This window comes from Nematolebias whitei, chromosome 15, assembly GCF_014905685.2.
Source record: "Nematolebias whitei isolate Nwh7 chromosome 15, NemWhi1, whole genome shotgun sequence".
Lineage (NCBI taxonomy): Eukaryota > Metazoa > Chordata > Actinopteri > Cyprinodontiformes > Rivulidae > Nematolebias > Nematolebias whitei.
This window is the reverse complement of record NC_056512.1, coordinates 22,673,270-22,695,812: the sequence shown is the minus strand read 5'-3', so window position 1 is coordinate 22,695,812 and position 22,543 is coordinate 22,673,270. Positions and strand designations below refer to the sequence as shown.

Below are 22,543 nucleotides of genomic sequence, written 5' to 3'. Positions count from 1 at the left end.
ATCTATCTATCTATCTATCTATCTATCTATCTATCTATCTATCTATCCATCTATCCATCTATCCATCTATCCATCTATCCATCCATCCATCCATCCGTCTGATGGAATCCAGGCATCAGTGTAAGTCAGTTCACCTGATCTATTTCCTGTGATACATGTTGATATTTTAACGTTCTGTGATGATCAGAACCATCCAGCCTCACAGCATCTCATGCGGCCCCCATGTGTCCGGCTAACGGCCCCCCTCCCCTAGAGTCTTGGCGCTGATACAAAGTGAAGCGAGTCCGCTGCATAAATCATCAGCCATTTACAAAATGACTTGATGCCGTGGCAGCTTTAATCTTTACCGAGAAAGGCTGTCCAACAACTCGAGGGGGGTCCTGCGTTTGTGTGTGTGTGCGCCTGCATCGCTGAGAGCATCAAAAAGACGGAAAAACAAGAACACAAGCATAAGTGCGTTGCTATGGCACCCACAACCACTGTGATTTCCACGCCAATGTGCTGCGTTGCTATGGTGACGGTAATCTCGCAGAGGGTGGGAAAGAGACAACTGAAAGAGAGAGAGGTGGGATATGAAGGGGGGTAAAAAAAGGAAGGGGATGGGTATTACTACTACACCGCAACACTTACAGTAAAGCATGGCCCCCCCACCCCCCTACCACCCGCCTTCATCTGTCAGCTGTTCTGACCTTCTTCTGTTAGGACCAACAAAACTGCACAGACCCACACAAACCCTGATGTGAAGCATTTGTGTGTATGAAAAGATGAAGTCCTGTTGAGCCTGTCAGTGTTCTGTCTGGTACAGCAGCCGTACTGTACAGGCGGTAAATTAAAATTCAAACTGCAGCAGCTGTCTCCACCTGTCAAATAAAACCTACTGACGGTTACTGAACGTACAGCTCTGTAGCTACGCCCCCTCGCTTACCGGTTTATATTTCCGAAGCATCAAAGTGTCTGGGTGTACGTGAGGAAAACTCCCCAAACCCAAACAATAAATCAGGGCGACACGTTCGCTCCACGGCCCGACACAGATAGGGTTTTTTAGCGCATGTTCTGCTGTGAATAATACAGGAGCCGTGTGAAATATTGATAAGTCCGTTTTAATAAATTAACCTCAACATCAATTAGTCATGAATTACACTCCTTGGCAATTACTGTAGTATTGGATTTGTGGAGGAAAAATCTATATGAGGGTTGAAAACAGAACCCATGTGGCACTGATGAAGGAAGGAAGAGAAACAAACGGAGGTTTTTAAAGGATACGCACCCAGGGAGCAGAGTGTGAAGGGACCGGAGGTGTGAATTTGTTTTCTGTAAGCGTGTTTGTATTTACATGTGTGGAGCTGCAAACCATGCATAACCACACAAAGATGGCTACGACACAGTAGAAATACGTTTTACCGTAGAGTTTGGGTGTATCACTCTCCAAACCAAACATATTTCTGCCTTTTTGAAAGTAGAGTTAAAACACGTAGTTTCTAAAAAAAATTTTTTTTTAAAGAGTGGAAAAGAAGGAGTAGGTGAAAATATCAACTGATTTGATTTATTTTTGACAAATGACGCATAGCACTGAATTCAAAGCACTTCAACAGATTGGAGGCAGAGTGGAAACTTCAGCTGATGCTCTTCTTTTTATATATTTTTTCAATGATTTTTAAAAAATGCATCGCAAATTAAAACCTATGCATTAATAAACAAATCAAAATCTTTGTAAGCCTGCAGTAAAAATAAGAGGTGCAGAAACAACATTACTAATAATGCAAACAAAGGGTAAGTATAAGAACCAGCAATGGCTGTACTTGCTGAAGATATAAAGCTCACCGTCTTTAACGCCAGAGATTTAAACCAATATACTTTTGATAAGAAGGGACAGCGTTACAGCCGTTTTGGTCCAACTTTGAAAAAGACATTTTGTGTGATCTCTGAGTTTGTTGTGAATGACTCTCAGCATCTACCACACCAAATTTTACTTCAATATTTGTAAAACTGACTGAGGTGTAGCCATTTTTGTGCTCTCTATAAGGTCAGTTAACCGCGGCACAGTTAGAAAATGTCTTTTAATTAACCCACAAAGTCCATGATCAATAATCCAGGTATACAATACAACAATTTTTAGTCAGGTCATCTGGACAGTTTCTTTTTTTGTTAGTTTTTTTGGTTTGTGCTGAAACGTTTCAGCTTCCATCCAGAAGGCTTCATCAGTCAATGAAACACACAACTCAAAACTGATTCTTCCCCTAACAGCTTACTCCAAAGTGGAACAAACCAGTTATGTTGGTGCTAAGATGGTCTCTTTGGCACACCCCCCTCCTCCAGTGCCGACCCTCTTCCTCGTCGACAGTCATGTCAAACTGGTTCAAAACCAACAAAGTCCATGCTCAATAATCCAGGTAAACAATCCAACAATTTTCAGTCAGGTCTTTTAATTAAGTACGCAGAAGTCCAGAATTGAAGTTCGACAAACATGGATTTAAAATACAAGCAAGGGGAGTGAGAGATTGCCCTTACATCCAAACGAATGACACCCTCAAAACCAACACAAAGTGTCGTCCTTACAGTAACAAGCAATCAGCACAAAGATATAATTTACACATACCCAGCATCCAAGAAGGAGGATTTTTTCCCTTATCTGAAGCCACTGTCTCCACAGGTCAAACAACTGGGAGACACTTCACCTTTTCTCAGACAGTTTGGCTTGTCTGCTGAAAAGTACCTTTTATAAAGGCAGACGTAAGCGATATGTGGCCAAGTGACCCTTGGACAATCTCAAGCCATCTCCAAACATTTTAACTAAAAAGAAAACATTTTAAAAAATTTTGATAAAAAACAGTTTTATCATTGAAACTTCAAGAAGTTTAAATAAACATTTTGGACAAGACCATGTCTAAGTCAGAATTTTTTTTTTTTTTTAAGTTGTGTTTCCACAAATAAACTTTAAGACTCCAAAAAGCAAACATAACTTTATTTTTTATAGGCTAATAAATTGTCACAAGAGCCAATTTACAGAAAATGTGACTTGTATTCCTACAGGGTACGGAGGAAACATACAGTATATACCGCTATGTTTTTCATTCAACCTTTATTTATTCAGGTTAGTCTCATTGAGTCTTGAGGACTCATTTACAAGAGAGTTCTGATTTTAACAAAGAGTGATGACAACACTAGACAATCATAAAATAAAGCGTATAAATTGAAAAAAATAATGGAAGAAAATGATATAAAAAAACCAGCTACATTGTAAAGTGATGTAGAAAACTAAAAACAGGATCATGTCTGCATTGGTTCTTGTCAGGAACTTAGCAGATGACAAAAGAAACCCAGTTTAACTTTCAGTTTCTTTACCAAGTTTTTGACATGGAGCTTAAAAGAGAGATGCGAATCGACCAAGATACCCAAATATTTGTAAGAATCGACAAACTCCATAGGAACACCATTTGAGGATAAAATCAAAGGAAGAACAGCTGTGACTGACTTCCTGTTTGAAAACAGCATTCATTTGGTTTTGTCAGCGTTTAGGACAAGTTTGAGACAAAACAAATCTGACTGGATGATGTCGAAAGCAGATTGTAAAAGCTGTAAAACCTTAGCAACTGTTTTAGCTCGATAATAAACAACTGTATCATCAGCATAAAAATGTAAGGATGCATCAGGGATGATCTGACTTAAATTACTTATGTAGATTGTAAAGAGGGTGGGTCCTAAGACTGAACCTTGTGGTACACCAGTGTTAACAGTGGAAAAAGTACCATTATGTTGAACACATTGCCTCCGATCTGAAAGATAGTTAGAGAACCAACCAATGGTGTGATCTGAGAAACCGATTTCTGAGAGTTTATGACACAAGATGTTACGATCCACAGTGTCAAAAGCTTTAGACAGATCTAAGTAAAGTGCAGCACAATAATCCTTAGCATCCAGTGCTTCAACAATGTCATTAAAAACCTTCAGCTAATCAGTCATTGTGCTGTGTTGTTTCCTGAAACCAGACTGATGGAGAGGTAAGATGTTAAAAAAGAATCCAAATATTTTTTGAGTTGAGCCCACATTTCTATTTCTATCAAGCCTGCTAACTATCCACATACACACATACACACACACACACACACAAAAAAAAAAAAAAAAAAGTTTTCTAGATTATCTGATTTAAAGAACGTTTTTCAATTCTCCATTTGGCCCTTTGCTTTAAATATCTTGATTTGGCCCTTTGGAATAAAATGTCACCCACCCCTGGTTAAAGTTGTTGAAAAGTCAGGAAAGTAACAGACAAAATACTGACTTGGTGTTTTTTCTTACTAACACCTGTAGTTTTATGTTTAACATAGTAGAAAAACACTTTGACAACAGGAAAAAGGAGAAAATGCATATGATATATAATTTTTCTATCAGGGACCCATCTTGAAATGAAGTAATCTGCTGTTGGTGTTACTTTTACAGAGTTTCATTAAAACTCAACCATTTTCGAACAAGACAAACAAACACAAACTATCTTGCCGCTGTATCTTCTGCAGAGGCCCATAATAAACGCTCCTCAGATCATGGCCTGAAAACACCTTCGGTCCATCCAGAGGGTGTTCACACCTGTTCCTAACGCTGTCCAATTTAGATTCAATCACAGCAACAGGTCTGAACAGGTTCTATCATGCCCGACCTTTGCTGACAAACAAGCTTTCTTCAATAAATTAATTGGTTTATAATTCATGATCAGCCTGCAGATGCATGCCCACACAGCAGGCCTGAGAGAGCTGCCAGCTGTCATGCTGATGGGTAAAATTGATCCACTGTATCTCACTTTATCTGGGAGTTTATCTTCTACGTTTCATCAGTGGTACTGGCCTACTCTCCCACTGCCCTGAATTCAGAAACCTCAATGAAAAGTAGCGCCCGTGTTGAATTTCTATCAATATGGTTCATTGCTGGAGATCACGACGACTGTAGCGTTGTTTGGATGCAGGACTTATTTGAATAAAACAAACACGGCACAGAAACTTAGTTCACAATTTGAGCACATCTAGAGCCAGTACCTGTCCAACTCCTTCTGCTCCGCTCCGTAAACACACACCCGGCTGCTTCGACGCAAACTGAGCCGACAAAAAGCCAAAACAGACGCATCAAATCTTCGTTGGACCCAATGACCTTTGAGCTGGCACGCTCTCATCCCTCAGCTGCTTCAGTGTGCTCTGCACCCACAAACACACAAATACTCAGCTGAAAGCCTTACCGAGAGTTCGAAAACGTCCTCGAAGCTTGAAAGCTCTTGACACCTTTCCAACTCCGAGCTCATCTGGAACCTGTTCGCTCCAGGCCAAGGTCAGGGCTGCGGCTGTCAAACTCACGATTCTCACTCTGCTGCTTCTCCCAGCAGTGGTTTCAAGCACGATCCTTCTCAGACTTTGTCTTTTTGCTCCCTGCGCTTAGCTTTCTTTATATTCTCTCTGCTATCTTCATTTGTCAGGCTCTCTCTGTTGCATAGGCTGGAATGTCACAGCGTTGGCTACAAAGGACTTAATTGACTTAGTGGACTGATGCGCCCTTCTCTTGTTCCACAAAGATGAAGAACGAAGGGCTGAGAAAGGAGACAAGAAAAGGGTTGATGTATTGTGTGGCTTACGAAGTCAGCGCGCTGACCGTACACAGCTAATCTACAGACAGCTGAATTTAAACTGGATATGAAGTTCATAATTCCAAGCATTAATATCTAGGCTATGCATCTAAAAAGAGTTTGTTTGCATTCCTTATTCAGATATAAGACATTGTTGTGCCAGCAACAATAAAATAAATTCCATATTTAGCTTTTCCTTCTTTCATAATGTGAATGTTTATGAAGCATTCACACTTTTGTGATCCATCGGTGAGATTCTTGTCCCGCAGTTTCCAAGCTATTTCAACAAATCATAAATCAAAACGTTCAGCTCTTTCAGGAGAAGCTGCGACTTTTGGTATCGGTGCAACTTTAGGTTTTTGAAATATTTTGCCTTTTCTGCCATTTTGTTTCTCATAGAAAATGAATTGAGCTCATTTTACATCCTTCAAATCTTTAGATCTGTTTACAACCTTTTACTGCTCCTTTCACATTTTGTTCTGGTTCAGCTTCTTTGTGCAAATTTAAAAAAATTTTCAGTTAATTTCAGCTGTTTTTTAAGATGTTTTTTGATCCTTTCAGATTCATTCTTCTAATCACAACATGTTGGTGCGTCTTCTAACTTCTTTCTGCTAATTTTAGCTTTTTATGCTCCTTTCAGCTTACTGGTAGTTCTGCATGTTTCAGCTTTTCCTACTATTTCAGCTATTATTTAGCTGTTTTATGCTAACTTAAACTTTTTCAGCTAATTCCACATTTTTTGCACTCATTTAAACTTTTTTCGTACTAATTTAACAAAAAATGTGCTCTCTCCACTTCCTTCTTGCAATTGCAGGTTCTTTCTGCCTTTTTTAGCTACTTTTCAGCTGTTTTATTGCTAATTTCAGCTTTTTCTTATCTTCTTATTTTTGATCAGATAGAAAGGCACTATATAAGTAGAGTCTATTTACCATTTTCAGATAATTTCTACTTTTTTGTGCTCATTCATACTTCTTTCAGCAAACATATTCTTTCTGCGTTCTTCTGTTAATTTAAGCTTGTTCTACCATTTCAGCTACTTTTTTTAAGCCTTTTTTAAGCTAATTTAAGCTATTTTCAGATAAATTCAAGTTTTTCTTGGTACCTTCTAAAACTTTCAGTCTAATTAAGTTAGCTAATTTCAGCTTGTTATGCTCCTTTCAGCTTTTTCTGCTAGTTTCAGCTTTTTCTGCTATTTTAGCCACTTGTTAGCTGTTATGTGCTAAATTTAGCTTTATCAGCTAATTCCACCTTTTTAGCTCATTTCAGCTCCATCCACTTCTTTCCAGTAGTTTAAGCTTCTTTCTGACTTTTCAGTTACTTTTCAGCAAATTTTTTTGCAAATTTCTGCTTGTTTAGCTATTTTCTTATTTTTTGTGCTAATTTCTACTTATTTAAACCTAGTTCTGCAAAAATGTATTTCTGCTTTCTTCTGCTAACTTAGGCTTGTTATTCCAGTTCAGTTACATGTCTGCATGTTTTTAGTTAATTTCAGCTGTTTTTTCAGCAAGTTCCTCAGCAATAAGCATTCACATTGTACTTTCACAGGAAATGCAATATAGTTATTATCAGTGATGCTTCAATTTATTTTTTCTTCCCCTCCAAGTTTTCAAATTGGGTCTACAAAAAATGGCAGAATAAATCCTAAAAAAGAAGAATAAAGAAATAGGGCAAGCTGTTTTTGGCAGCTCGTTTATTCGTTACAGGTAAATAGTCCTTTTAACAAATGAAAAGTCAAATACTTCTCTAAACTAAAGATCTCCCAACAGCAGTGGCTTCACCAAGTGGGTCTGCTGCTGCCAGGAGCGATTTGAAGATAGAAGTATCTCCAGTGATCTGAAAGTGTAGAATCTATGGCACCATAAAAAACACAACCTCTTAAAGAGTGTGAAAACATGTTAGTGGTGTAGTTTGGTACAAGTGATGGACGGGTGCTCATCTGTTCAGTCTTAAAATAAAACAGACGCTGTTGGTAGGAGTCCTTTAAGATCTGTAAAATCAACTATGAAAGGTGTGTTTAAAATGTATCAGAGCTGTGTGATAAAAGAAAAGGTTTATTAATATTGTTGAATGATGTGAAGACAACATCAGTTTTCCTTTCGTCTGTTCTGTCCTCATGACGCTCGCCAACGTTCACTTTGTGATTTGGCATCTTGGCTGCTCTTATCTAAACTGTGTGTGGGCATCAGAGTCCATCTGATTGGTCAGACAGATTACTTGCATGCAGAATGTAAATGCTTGACACCTACAGTATAATTACCTGTCATTTATTTCAGTCCAGGCAGTCCTTTGCAATGACGATATTGTGCACATAGATTTTATGATGATAAAATGTCAAAATCGGTTGCGTTCACACCCCCGAGTTGCCAAGGGAGGCAGTCACAGAGCTCTTACATAAATCACACCAGGACAGTGAGAAAGGTCTAAGACCTGGATTTAAAGTATTTTGTTTAAGGGTCAAACGTAATCAGCCAGGTCAGGTACCAGGCAATCACTTTTTCACTACTGTATGTTGGTGACACTAAGATGAGCATATCACAGTATTTCACTGTGTTTGGGCTTACATCACCATTTAATTATTTATATTTTTATAGTCACAATTTCTTTGAAAATAGATCCTTAATTTTTAACTCTGTAAATGAACTTAAATAGCTCTCACCTTACTTGATCTGTGTGAGGCTCACATGCACCGGCGTGGTTGTTGAGAATTGGATGCTCAGGCTACGACCCCGTTAGGGCCTGATTATGCAGCACTGTGCAGCACTCTGAGTAAGTCTTTGTATGTGTGGCTGCTGTGATCATCCCATCTCACTGTCACTTCAATAGGAACGCCCGACGCTCTCACCACGGGGCTGCATGACCAATCCGCACTTTCCAAGAGCAAATAAATACAGTCTCACACAGCTATCCTTCATATCCTTTAAACAGGAGGCACTTGTACTCATTACGGTCAGGTCTGCTGGAAGAGGTGGATGTGTTTGAGATTCTGCAGTGATGTAATACAGGTAGCTGTCAAGTTCGTGTGACGTGATCTTCCAGCACAGAGTTAGACCCTAACACGGTTTAAGAGAGTCAAGCCATGGCAGAGATGGTGCAACTATCAGTTTCATAATGGGGAATCCTCTGCTGATGTAAAGCGTGGTCTTGGGGAAACAGCAGGAAAAAACTACTGATGAATAATTTGAAGTACTAAGAGTGTAGCATTGTCATAATTTCCCTCTATGTGAAGAAGATTTCTATCCAACAGAGGTCGGTCAGGTCATCTGGACAGTTTCTTTTTTTGTTGAGCGATGTTTCTCCCTCCATCCGAAGGGCTTCATCAGTCTGAGGAGTCCCAAGCAAACGGTTTTCCCCACTAAGCAGTACACTCCTACAGTGGACCAACCAGTTTGCTGGTGATAAGATGGTTTCTGGGGGACTGTCCACTCCCCTGTCAACTCCTCCCAGGCCGGCAGTCACAGCCAAAGTGGTTCAAGACATCAAAGTTCATCCAGGTTAAAAGAAAAAACTTTCGATTTTTAAAGATTTTGATATTTGCAGCGATCCAGCTAAGATTGTTTGTGTAAGTGGTTGATAGTGCAGCAGAGTCTTCATTCAGTGTGAACAGGGCTTTAAGACCACTACGAGTACACCATTTATCAAATAATTTGAACTCCAGGTGCTAAACCAGTGACTTTAACTTGCTGATGAATGTTTTACTTAGAGGCTTTTTTTTAAAAAAAGGTCAAACAAAACTGGAATAAAGGTTTTTCTGCCCACCAAAAGAAATTAAGTGGTTTTCTGCTCATAAATGTATCCATTAGTTAATGGACTTAGTTGTGACCTGAACAAGAGACAGAGCATCCTTCCAGTCACCTAAGCCATGCAACTATTCAGTTCATTCAGTTTCCTGTACATAGAGTCTAGACCAATTGCTAATCTCTTGATTGAGCACTTGAAGACAAAGGTTATCACCAAACAAATTTAGTTAAGGCAGCAAGGGGCGAAGGATCTCAGCATCGCTCGCAGCTGATCTAATCAGCTACACAGCTAAGTTGATTATAAAACCGTGGGTCTGAAGTGCAGTGAATGACTGGGGAGGAGCAAAACAGTGGAGATGAGAGGAGAAATCACAAGGAGAAGAGCGGACAGTAGGCGTATGAGCTGTAAAAAAAAAAAAAGAGCAGCACTCTGAAGAAACAAGAAGAAACGCAGCAGGAAGATGTGTTTAAAAAAAAAAAACGGAGTGTGGAACAAGGTGAGGTTCAGACAAAGTTGAGCAGAGCTGCACAAGAAAGAGCAAAAAAGACCACAGAAGAGTTGGAATGAATGGTGCAATTTATACATACAACATATATACAAAAACAGAACAGGGGGTTCATTCAGGGGCAACAGCAGCTGCCATGAAGTCTGCTACTGTTTTAAAGCAAAGAGTGGTGAAACAAAAGCAACGTTTCAGAAAGGAAGGAGCCACGATTGTCTGAAGAGCACACTGGAACATTAAACAAAACTTGAGTGAAGGCTGCCAGTAAGGCTGGGGCTCAAGAGAAGAACAAGCCATACAAGTGAGCTTTCCTGCAGCTTCTGGAGGCAGAAAGATTGACATACCGTAATTTCTGGACTATTAGCCGCTAGGAATGTGCGATACGGCATAACATTCATATCACAATATGTATTGTTAAGGGTGGCGATAACGATATATATCGCAATATGTTTTTAGTATAAAACTTAATAGGATTTTTTTTAAAAACATAGGGTGTCCTTTTGCCATCATATATTTTGAATTAAAAAATAATTCCACTACTAGGTCCAGAGAGTTTTTAAATAATAAACAAATCAAGTATCAGGCTTCTTTCTTGTAGCGCAAAACAGTGCAAACAATATTAAATCTAGTTTTAGGCATATGCTTTAAACAAAAGAATGTGTTGTTAACTTAACAGTTTCCAGTCTTACTTAAGAAATGAACAGCAACAGAGCAGCATTTTACAATGAATCACTTCACCCTCCAAACCTCTAGAGGGCGACTCCTGCTTTAATGGAGAGCTGACACAAAATGAGTCTGTGGCTTTGACCAGAGGGTCTCACAGTAAAATCACACAACACAGCGTTCTTTTCACAGATCAGAGAGCAGGTTTCTCTAAAGCTGACCAACGCTTACTTTAACTTTCGACGGAAAAAAAAAACAACTTTCGATGGAACTCAGCGTTTTGCGCATGCATCTGAATATGGCAACACTACGGCAAGCCGGCTGTAGTTAGCTTGTAGCTTCTCTACTTAGCTCTCGAAAAAATGGCTTTAACGCCACTTGCGCAGTTTTCAACTCAAAAAAATTAACGATTAAATCGGACTGCTCTGATTTTACACTTGAACACCACTTACGCACGGTTTTCAACTAAAAAAGTAACGATTAAACTGAAAATTGATTTTACATCAGACGCATCATTACTGCGGTTAGCCGGTAGAAGACAGATCTATATCGTAGGCTAAATTTCTATCGTTTCTACCGTATACCGTTTATATCGCGCATTCCTATTAGCCGCTACTTTTATCACACACTTTGAACACTGCAGCTTATACAATGCTGTGGCTAATTTATGGATTTTTTTTTTGATGGGCTAACGAGCTTCATGCCACCAAAACATTTAGCTTCATCACACCCAGGCGCTCACATAGCACCTGATACACGTTAAAGTTGTCATTTCTAACACGAACCCGGAGCCCGACCCTGCTCGACCCGGATTCGGACCGGGCCGAGCCATAATAATGTGCTTAATGTGTGGGCTGGGTCGGTGCCGGGCTTTTTATTGCGTCAGGGACGCGCGCAGCCGACGATCCAATATATGCAAACTTGGCTTGCCATACAACACCTGCATGCAGCCATTTGACCGTGCACTGACTGACTGGTTGAAAGAGGAAAAAAGTTCAGTTAAGCTTCAGATGGACTACTGCCAGCGATCCATCAGCCCAAATGGACGTTCATTCAGCCGCTGCACTCAGAGGACGCGTGCGGCTGATGACCCAAACAGGTGAGATCATAAAATATCCAACATGTCAAAGCAGGGGAAGCATTTAATGCGCTTTGATGGCTCCTCAGCTCTGACCTTCTGCCCCCTCAGCTGCGCGCATCCGCCAACCATTAATAATAGTCAGTGTGGTGGTATAAGCAGTCAAAGCTTAATTAAAAATATCGGAGTTGGGGGGATGGGGCGGTCGGGTTCAGATTTGTAATTACTGTTCATTCATAGAATTGGGTGGTTCGGAGATGATGGCTGCGGGCTGGGTTGGTTTGGATTATTTGGACCTGAGTGTAAATGTAATACACGTCTCTTGGGAGGGTAGCAATCAATGACTTCCTGGTAGACTACTGTATTTTTTTTATCAGCCGTGTTACAGGTACTGTTCAGAAAAAAAAAAAAACTGTATTTGTGCGTGTTACCGGTAAGTATTTAATTAAAAGCCAAAAAAAAAAATGTATCTGTAAATATCTTGTTACAACATGAACACCAGCGGCTTATAGATAAGTGTGGCCTATTTATGTAAAATTAAAATTTTCTTTGTAAATTTAGCAGGTGCTGCTTATATTCAGGTGCGCTCAATAGTTCAGAAATTACAGTAGATGTCTAGAACTAAACTTCTACCACACAAGAGGGACAGATTGTTTAGTGTTATCCTTTAGTGTCCATCATATGTTTATAATAGTGTGAATGTTTATGAAGCATTCTCACTATTGCAATCCATTTTTCGTCCGTACGTTTTTCGTGTGATTCTCGTCCAGCAGTTTTCAATTTATTTCAACAAATCATAAATCAAAACATTTAGCTATTTTAGGACAATCCTGCTATGACTCTTTGGTATTGATACAACTTTAGCTTTTTTAAATATTTAGCCTTTTCTGACCCTTTTATTCTCATAGAAAATGATTTGAGCTAATTTTACATCCTTCAAATCTTTAGATCTATTTACAAACTTTTACTGCTCCGTTAACATTTTGTTCTGCGTCAGCTTTTTTCACCTTACTTGTGCAGATTTAAATATTTTTCAGCTACTTTCAGCTAATTTTAGTTGTTTTTTCAGCTGTTTTGTCCTCCTTTCAGATTCTTTCAGCTAACTACAACATTTTTGTGCTTCTAACTTCTTTTCGCTAATTTATGCTTGTTATGCTCCTTTCAGCTTATTTCTGCAAGTTTCAGCTTTTGCTACTATTTCAGCTACTATTTACCTGTTTTATTGTGATTTCCACTTTTTTATGTTCATTCCTGCTTCTTTAAGCCTAACTGAACAAATGTGTTCTTTCTGCTTTCTTCTGCTAATTTAAGCTTGTTCTACCTTTTTAACTAACTTGTTAGCTTGTTGTTTTAGCTAATTTCAGCTGTTTTCAGATAAATTTGAGTTTTTCGTGATAGTTTCTGCTACTTTCAGCCTCATTAACTTCTTTCTGCTAATTTAAGCTTGTTATGCTTCTTTCAGCTTTTTTCTGCTAGTTTCAACTTTTTGCTAGTTAAGCTACTTTTTAGCCTTTTTGTGCTAAATGCAGCTTTTTCAGCTAATTCCACATTTATTGAGCTCATATCAGCTCCTTCCACTTTCTTCTGGTACTTTAGGCTTCTTTCTGCCTTATCAGCTACCTTTCCGCTATTTTTTTTTGCTAATTTCAGCTTTTTTAGATATTTTCTTAATTTTTGTGCTAATTTCTGCTTATTTAAACCTAATTCAGCAAACATGTGTTTCACTGTATCCCAGTACAATGATAATAAATCTTATTCTGATTCTGATTCTGATGTGTTCTTTCTGCTTTCTTCTGCTAATTAGGCTTGTTCTTCTATTTCAGCAACATTTCCGCATGGTTTTAGCTGATTTCAGCTGTTTTTCAGCAAGTTCTTGAGCAATAAGCATTCACACTGTATTTTCTCAGGAAATGCAATTTCTCTAGTTAATACGTCTGCCATTATTAACCTGCTTTTCAAAGACCGTTTGAAAACTTTCAGCAGGAAGTAAACTGCAACTAAACTGGTGTCCTAAAAGCAGCACTGAGCCTCTTTAGCATGCACATCTGAGGAAGTGCTGCTTTCATACAGCGCACACGGACAAACCTGTCCTTCACCGACAGTCCGTCTCTCTGCATGAGGAACACATACCCACTCACATTCAGCAGACATGAGCAGCAGCACAGGGGTGAAACTGCTCCTGAATACCATCCTGTGCGGTGCTCTGGAGCAGAGCGCAACAGGGGACAGTGTTCGCCCACTGAAACGCCATTGGGACCAATTAGGATGTGAGCAGAGCAAAGCGCGACCAAACGCTGCGCTTCAAAACCAGTTCAAAAGGCCTTCTGCAGGGACAGACATCTAGAGGGGTGGGCTAGCTTTGTGTAAGGAGGGTGTTTGTGTGTGAAAGGTGTGATTTTATGGGAGGAGGGAGTAGTGATGCACGTGAGTTTATGGATGTTTGTATGTGTGTGTGGCAGCATCTGCTGCTTCCACGTTTGCACTGATGTTTACCAGGATGCTGTGACGATGCTTGACCCGATCCTGCACATTTTTAAAGCAGGTGTGTAAAGCATTATAACTACCATAAATCAGTGTGACTTCAATATTGTTGTAAATAAAACAGCCCAAACAAACCAAATCCCTGTTGAGAGACAAGGCCTGCAGATTTGACAGCGTTTAATGCTGTACAGTACACTGTTTGTAGGAAATTAAAAATTGTGCAACAAAAATTTGATTTCTCTTCAGGTTTAACAGAGCAAGAGGAGCAACAGTGTTGTAGATCAAACTCAGACCTTTCCCTAAGGATATATTTAAGATACAGTTTCAAAATTCAACAGGAAACTAATTGATTAAAGAAAATGCAGCTGTGGGTGTGTTACAGATTAAAAACAAAGCCAAAAGACATTCTACATTAATACTGTATATCACATTTAACCCAGATTTGTTGACAGATTATTTTTGTCTTCATGAAACCTGTTTGCATCTGCAATCCTAAACGAGTCTGATTCTAACCTGACCAACGGGCTAATAACTAAAAGTGAACAAGATCAAAATGGATCGCTACCATTAAAAATAAACACGTGAGTCTCAAAGATTTCCCAATGATTCAAGCCAATGTTCTTTTATTAACCTTTACATTGCCATGAGTTTGACATTACACGGTTCTTCAGGCAGAGATCTGATGATATTCCTGATGAAAGTTCCCCAAACGCCACAGAAAGTGCTACAGCTAGCTGCTACTGCGGCCATTTGCTTTAGCAAGAAACCATATAATTTAACCTCCTAGGATATGGCCTCCACATATGCAAGAGTTCAGGTCTTAAGAGGTTAAACAACTTTGTACTGCAAATTACAGGAATGTGAGTTTTGTCTAAATAAATATTAGCCTGAACAGCTATGACTGTTTTTAGATTTGAGTTGTTTTATGGCAACAATCCTCTTTGGCCTTAAACCTGTTGAGACCAGCCATCAGCTTATGAAACTAATCTGAAACAAACTCTGTTTCCTCAAATGAGCTTGTTCAAAGAGCTATCTGCAACAGGTAAAATATTAATTGTTTACAACTGTTCACAGGACTCCACTCCAAGTAGCAATCTAAAATAAAGGAATGTTGAATTCATACAAAACATAAAGTTGAACACGCTCATGGAAAAAGAATATGATTTATCGCTCTGACTAGTTTTCAATTAGTGATCAGTCATTTTTGTTCATGCCTCCTACTAACATCCTTTAAATACATGTATATGTATATTTTTAAATCTAGCAATGCAAGGGTTTAAAACAAGGTGCATATAATTTCTGAACTGGTGAATATTTGGACAATTCTTCGTAAATAAAATGTGATCATGCAGTAAAAAAATTTACAATTGTGGATCTTAGATACATGTCAAAGCAAAGGAGCGTTCCACGGATTTTGTAAATAAAGTCCAGTTATTTGAAATCTAAGCCTGAACATTAAGTTAAAACATTTAACAGAAGGCCTGCATTACAAACTGTGAGTGTGTTAAAAAGGAAAATGAGAAACGGATGCTACGGTCTGTTAATAAGAAGACAGCTCAGATTTTACTCCTACCTGAGAACTTCGTTGGGGTTGCCTGAGATGGGGGTCTTCTTCTCCGGTGCTCCGTGGCACTCAGACTTCAGCAGAGTGTGAGGCCCGCGGTCCATCATCATGGTGGAAGTTGCCATGGTGATGATGGCCACGCCGTCCCGAACACGAGCTTCTATGCCGTAGTCCCACTCATCATAGGACACAGAGAGCAGACCTGAAATGGAAACAAGAGAAAAGATTTAGAGTGGGGGTAAAAATATCTAAACAGTTAGGTAGAAGGTGACCGAGGAATAATCTGGAAGAGGCTTGAAGGATTTAACCAGGGCTGGAAGTAACGAATTACAAATATTCACATTACTGTAATTAAGTAGATTTTTGGGGTACTTGTACTTTTATGAGTAAGTGTGTAATTTTACTCATACTAAGTATGATTTAGTCCATGTAATCTACTTCACTACTTTTAAAATCAGAAGTCGCTACTGAGTACGGCAGCAATTTGAATTAATATTCAAACCGTTCATCTGCATCTTTGTAGCCAATAAGGTTCTCAGATCACAAACGCACCAATTACCTATGACATAAGCAAAGGACGACTCTGTGGAGTTGAGTTATTTATGGACCAAAGATTTGGAGAAAAATCCAAAATGGAGCCAGAGGACAACAGAGAAAACGAGGAGGTAAAGGCTGAGGATGAGTGTCCGTGGACGTACCTGGAGGAATGTTTCATGTACAGAGGGTGAAAAGGAGACAGGTCCAGATGCAAACTGTGTTTGATCTCTACGGTGACAGCAGCTTACAAGACTTCAGCATCTAATCTCAAAAAACATATAGCGGTATACGAGGTTTTACAACTGTATATTTATTTTTTATTGTTTGTATGTGTTGGTTATTAGTTTGGATAAGTATGCAAAGATCTTAAATATTGTCACTGCCATCGGTTTACCTGGTACTAAAATAAGACGGAGCGTCTGAGAAATGTGCTTTGATGTAGCGATTATATACAGTAAATCAAACTGAATGTCTTCTAGTGACAACACAATAAAACATCAGTTGGTTAAAAAGTAATTAATACTCTGAGTAGTTTTTGAGAAGAGTACTTTGACTTTTACTTAAGTTTTTTTTAAGTTTTTTTACAATACCAGTACTTTTACTTGTAATAGAGTACAATTTAAGCAGTGTAACAGTATTTGTACTTGAGTAAAAATTTTCAGTACTCTTTCTCCCTCTGGATTTAACATGAATATGTTAAAAATAAGTTCCTGAACTAGTTTAGTCAAAAAATAAAAATAGAGAAATGCGGATATGGAAGATGGAAAGAAGAAAAGTAGTAGACAGGAAACACACAGAATCCATGTTTTACACAGAAACGACGCGAGGCTGCGATGATTCAGAGAGCAGATGAACAGCGCTCACATTCTGCTCCACTTGGTGTCTATCACCTCGTTGTGTTTGTCCATCTGTCCGTCTACATTACTCTCCGTCTCTGCTGGCCTTTAAACTGTCTGTAGCCTGTCTTCTTGTCTGACTGAGTCCTGTTTACAGTTTTCATCTATTTCCAAACATTTATTTGTACCTATTGTATTTCTTTCTGTCTCCTTTCTATTGGTGCCCTTTAAAAAAACATTTAGCTGCTTCCAGGAAGTCTGCAGCTTCTCTTTATGCATTTCTTTGATTAATTTGGAGGCCTAGAACTGTTTACCTACAATTGTGGGTTTGCTGCAATTATTTATTAAGTATGACTCACACAAACTCACAAAAATAACATTTATTTTCTTGCGTGCACACTGGAAAAATTAGTAATTTTTATGCTTTTAGACGCATCTCTGATATAACTATCCATTTAAAATAAGGATAACATAAATAGAAACTTGTTTTTTTGGGGGAAAATACAGATTTGCATATGAATTAAACTGCTGTCATCATTAATAAAATCAATTTAATACGTTTTTATTTATAATACTGCTTGCTCTTGACAAATAGTTATCATTGATGATACAGAGCACGGGTTGTCTTTGTGAACAGTGTTTATAATTTCTTATTAACGTCAGGATTTGAGCATGTTTAACAATTGTCCTCAGGTACGACGAAGAGGAGCTGAATAGTTGGAGATCACTTTGAGAATAATGTTTAGGAATTCATTCATTCATTCATGAATTGATAACAAGTCAGCGTTAGATCAAGTCTGAATTTATTAACATATAAATGTTTCTGCTCAAGATATTATACCCACGATGTTGAACTCAGACCTCATTGATGAACTACACTGTGACAGAAATTCTTAAATAAGCCGTCACCATTCTCCATGCTAACCTTTTCTTTGGGAAGTCAGGAATACAACCATCGGGTACATTTTATAAGCACTATGAATAGCTTTTCCCTTGAAAAGAAATTTGCCAAAACGGTCCATATTTAGCTCAGAGCAGATATTTGCACAAGAACCTGAGGTTGACCATCGCTGTGCTTTTGATTACTCTAGTTTCCTAGCAACAATTCACAATCACTTCTGTTTTCTCTGAATAAACATGAAGCCATGCAGCTTCAAATGTTTGACAGATGTAGCAGCTATAATTAAAGGCGGTGGCTGCTGACGAAAGAATTTATTCAAAATTCTTTTAATTAAAAACCCACTTTAAAGACACCTAGTTATGCTCAGGCCCAAGTTTACAACTGATCCTAGATTATCTATAATAAGTAAGCTTTATTATTTAAAACATATTCAATTCAATTCAGTTTATTTATTTAGCACCAAGTCACACCAGAAGTCATCTCAGGACACTGAACAGAAACATTCATATACATAAAAAGTAAGTTAATAACATTATTTATCAGAGGAGCAGACTGCTTTGAGTTTAACTCATCACAGACTCTCATCCTGACTGAGCAAGCATGAAGGCGACAGTAGAAAGGAAAGACTCCCTCATGAGGAAGAAACCTTTAGCAGAACCAGACTCAGGACAAGCGACCATCTGCTTCGACTGGCTGGGTTTGAGAGGAACAGATACACAATGGCAGGTTGAGAATCACATGTTAAGATAGAAATAGTTTCAAATGCAAATTATTCATTTGAAGCAATTAGGTCAATTTGTCCTCCAGTAGTCTAAGCCTATAGCAGCATAACAAGCCAACCCTAACTATAGGATTTATTAAAAAGGAAAGTCTTGAGCCCAGTCTTCAAACTGGACAATGTGTCAGCCTCACAGACAGAAACTGGAAGTTGTTTCCACAAGAGAGGAGCCTGATAACTGAAAGATCTTCCTCCCATTCTGCTTTTGGAAACTCTAGGAACTGCGAGTAAACCTGCAGTCTGAGAGCGAAGTGCTCTGTTAGGAAAATATGGAATAATAAGATCTCAAATATAAGATGGAGCTAGGTTGTTGAGAGCTTTGTAAGGTAGAAGTAAGATTTTGAATTCAATTCTGGACTTGACAGGGAGCCAATGGAGAGAAGCTAAAACTGGAGAGATATGATCTCTCCCAGTAACTCCAGTTAAGACTCTGGCAGCAGCATTTTGGATCAACTGAAGACTTTTTAAAGAAGTTTTTGGATGGATGGATGGATAGATTTTTAGCAATATGTTTCTAATTTTATCAATATTTCTGAGGTGGAAAAAAGCAGTTCTGGTAAAAATTTTAATGTATGGGATAAAATACATGTCCTGATCAAAAATAATACCAAGGTTTTTAATATTAGAACTGGAGACCAAATTAATGCCATCCAGAGTAGGCGAAAAACTGAAAAAAATATTCCTAAGATGCTCATGTCCAAAAACCAAAATCTATGTCTTGAGTTTAAAAGCAGAAAATTTAGGGTCATTCATGTTTTTATGCCTTTAACCCTGACATGCTTGTAGTCTCAGTAGCTGATTGGATTCATTGGGTTTCAAGGACAAATATACTGTAACTGTGTATCATCAGCATAACAATGAAAATTAATACCATGCTGTTTAATAACTTTACCTAATGGAAGCATATACAAGGTAAAGAGTATTGGTCCGAGCACTGAACCCTGAGGAACTCCATGACTAACTTTGGTGTATGAAGATTCATTATTTACATTTACAAATTGGAATCTATCAGATAGATATGATTTTAAACAATTTAGAGCCGTCCCTGTAATCAATATCATATCCAAGTCTCTGTAATAGAATATTATGATCAACTGTATCAAATGCAGCACCGAGGTCTAACAGGACCAGTGTAGACACCTGTCCATTGTCAGAGGCCATGAGAATATCATTAGTAACATTCACCAGTGCTGTTTCTGTGCTGTGATGAGCTCTAAAACCTGACTGAAACTCTTCAAACTGATTATTTATTTGCTAAAATTAAAATAAAACAAAATATTATTTAGTTAAAATAAACTGTACGCAGTACCTTGCATGTCTAGTTAAATAAATACTGGGTGACATTTTGCAGCAACAATATGTGAACAGACAACCAAGTGGTTATTCCTCCCCCTCATTAATCCAAGTGTTTGTCTTGCCCAGTTTAATATATGCTGGATTTTTTTCCACATTATGTTGTCCAAAAAGCAGCGCATCATGACAGGACAAACTAAACACTCACATTTCATAAATAAAGTGCTCAAACTTGACTCTCTCCTTTCTGAGTTCTGAGTGGCAATAATATTTATAAAAAGGAAAGAGTGTGTGGCCTGTTGCATTAAAAAGTTAAATAAATCATGCAGAAGGTTTTACATAAAAAATCCTTAACAGTAAATATTATGTTCACATTCTCACACTGGTGAAAAAAAGACAGAGCTTGAATATGTTTATAGCACATAAACTTCAAGTATATTCAAAAAATGGGGAAATGAAGGCGACTTGTAATTGTTATTCTTTTTTATTGTTTGGCCAAAAAATAAAAAAGATAAAAAATGCATTTAATCAAAGGTCTAACATTCTATGAAGGAATGCATATTGCCCGCAACATTTCTTGCTGTCCTCTCTGGCAAATATATATATATATTTTTTTTTTTAAATCATAATCACAACAGAGTCTCATCTAAACATTTTTAGAATAATTAATAATGTAATGTACTAATTTTATTGATAGAATCCTCTGAAAGGGTCCATGTTTCATCATGTCAGTTTATCTTGCAGTCCGTCTCTTTGTCCTCCATTCAGCCTGTCTTCCTCTCTGTCCCTCAGTCAATCTACATCTATTTGACAATGTATGACCACATGTCAGCCACTCCACTACCATGTGAGTGGGCATAAATAGACAAGCAGCCTGGCAACGTGCACTCCTCATGGGGCCTTAGCGCTGACAGCTCTGGCCCTTTAGGACCACATGTAAAATCACACACTGTTGACTTTTCCCACATTCTGTCTCTTAACTTGTTCCTTTTTATGCACTTTACTTTCTTATCTTATGGGGGAAATTCTTCTCTGGGCAAAGGTATGCATGCATGTGTTCTCTGCATCTTAGGGGCTGATGTGTGGTGCATATATATTCATACCTCTCTGAGGACACATTCGAATGTCACAACACAGATCTGTAAACTGGCAATGTTAAAAGTGAACAGTGCTGTCGTGTCCTTGAAGCCTTATTCTGGCAATTAAAGTGGCTGTTGTCTGTTTAAAGGCAGGCTGTCTTCCCCTCTCACACACGTACCCACACACACTTGCATGCTATAAAAACAGAATCTTTACATATGCAAGCTGATTGGAGAATGGAAGAGCAGGTATTTTTGGAAACAGCTTATTTATGCCAATGATGTCAGACCGGGTATTTACGTTAGCACAGCAGCAGAGTGTAACTCTGATCTGATCAGGGAGAGCAGAGACGCAGAGGATGTTAGTGGGAAGCAGAGCTGAGATGAACAGGGGAGGGAAAAGAAACGAAGGGCAGAATGAGCAAGAAGAAAAGGCAAATATCAGCAGAAGATGCACATATGCAGAAATGTCAAAGAAGAAAAGGCTGAGGGGTGTAGAAAAGTAGGGGAGGTGAGACCGCCAAACCAAATCTGCACAGAAATGAATGAACAATACCACAAAGTAAAGCCCAAATGAAAGAAAAAGACAAAACTTGACAGGGAAATTATTCCCTTGAGCACTACTGAAGGAAGCCATTATTGGTTTACCCCAGAGAATTAGACTCCTCGTCACACAGGGTGCAAATTATCAAGTGAGTCTCAGAAGCAAATTATCTCCATGGTGAGCGTGCACCTTCTTCTGAACCCTGAACTGCACATCATCAAATGCATACTATACAACAATGTCATCTCGCCATGTGTTAGTTTAGAAGATGGTACACTCGAGTGCTCTAAAGCAGTGATTCCCAACCTGGGGGGGGCCGACCCAGAGAGCACAGGTGGGGTCACATAATGTGTCTGCTTAGAGGTTGTAAAAATAGCCATTTATTGTCTGTGTAACAACTTTAGAAAATATGCTTTTATTTTTAATTATAATGTTTGAAATTTCACCAAATCCTGATTAACACTGAAGAACCCTCATTTTGGTTATGTCTGAAGAGTTTTCTGTTAAAAACTCAAATCTGTGCTGTCACTTTTAGAGCGTTTGGTTATGACTTCAGTACTGTGCATGCGGTTCTTGTAGGAAGAGGTCTTGGTTAAGCTCACGTTTTATTAAATATATAACATAACGCAAGCATATGCAGTTGTGAATGTTTAAATGCGTAAAAACACACAGAGGACTTGTTTTTCTACTTTTTTCTCTAGTTTAGAACAGACATTGTTATTATTACTATTGGTGAAAGTTGGGAATACTTTCAGAAGCAGTTGGCACTGTCAAAGAGATCCACTGACATCAGAAAAGCCTTTGAAAGAGCAGGTAGTGATTTGCACAGAGCCACAGGAGCATCTTTTGAGCGTTCACTTTTAATCACTAAGACTTAAAAGCTGCAGAATATTGGAGAACAACTTCTGAAACCCGCCTGCCTGAAAATTGCAAAAATCAGCTGCATGATA

General features: G+C 38.5%; 1 protein-coding gene across 1 annotated transcript in view; it reads right to left on the bottom strand.

Moving 5' to 3' along the window:
• LOC119421106 (glutamate receptor ionotropic, NMDA 2B) overlaps positions 1-22,543 on the bottom strand; it is an 89,738-nt gene that overhangs the window by 52,802 nt on the left and 14,393 nt on the right. Inside the window, exons 3-4 of the mRNA XM_037688502.1 lie at positions 21,074-21,077; positions 15,635-15,827 (exon numbers count right to left, since the gene is read on the bottom strand). Of these exons, the coding sequence (XP_037544430.1) occupies positions 15,635-15,827; positions 21,074-21,077 (197 nt within the window). The remainder of the gene's footprint in view (positions 1-15,634; positions 15,828-21,073; positions 21,078-22,543) is intronic.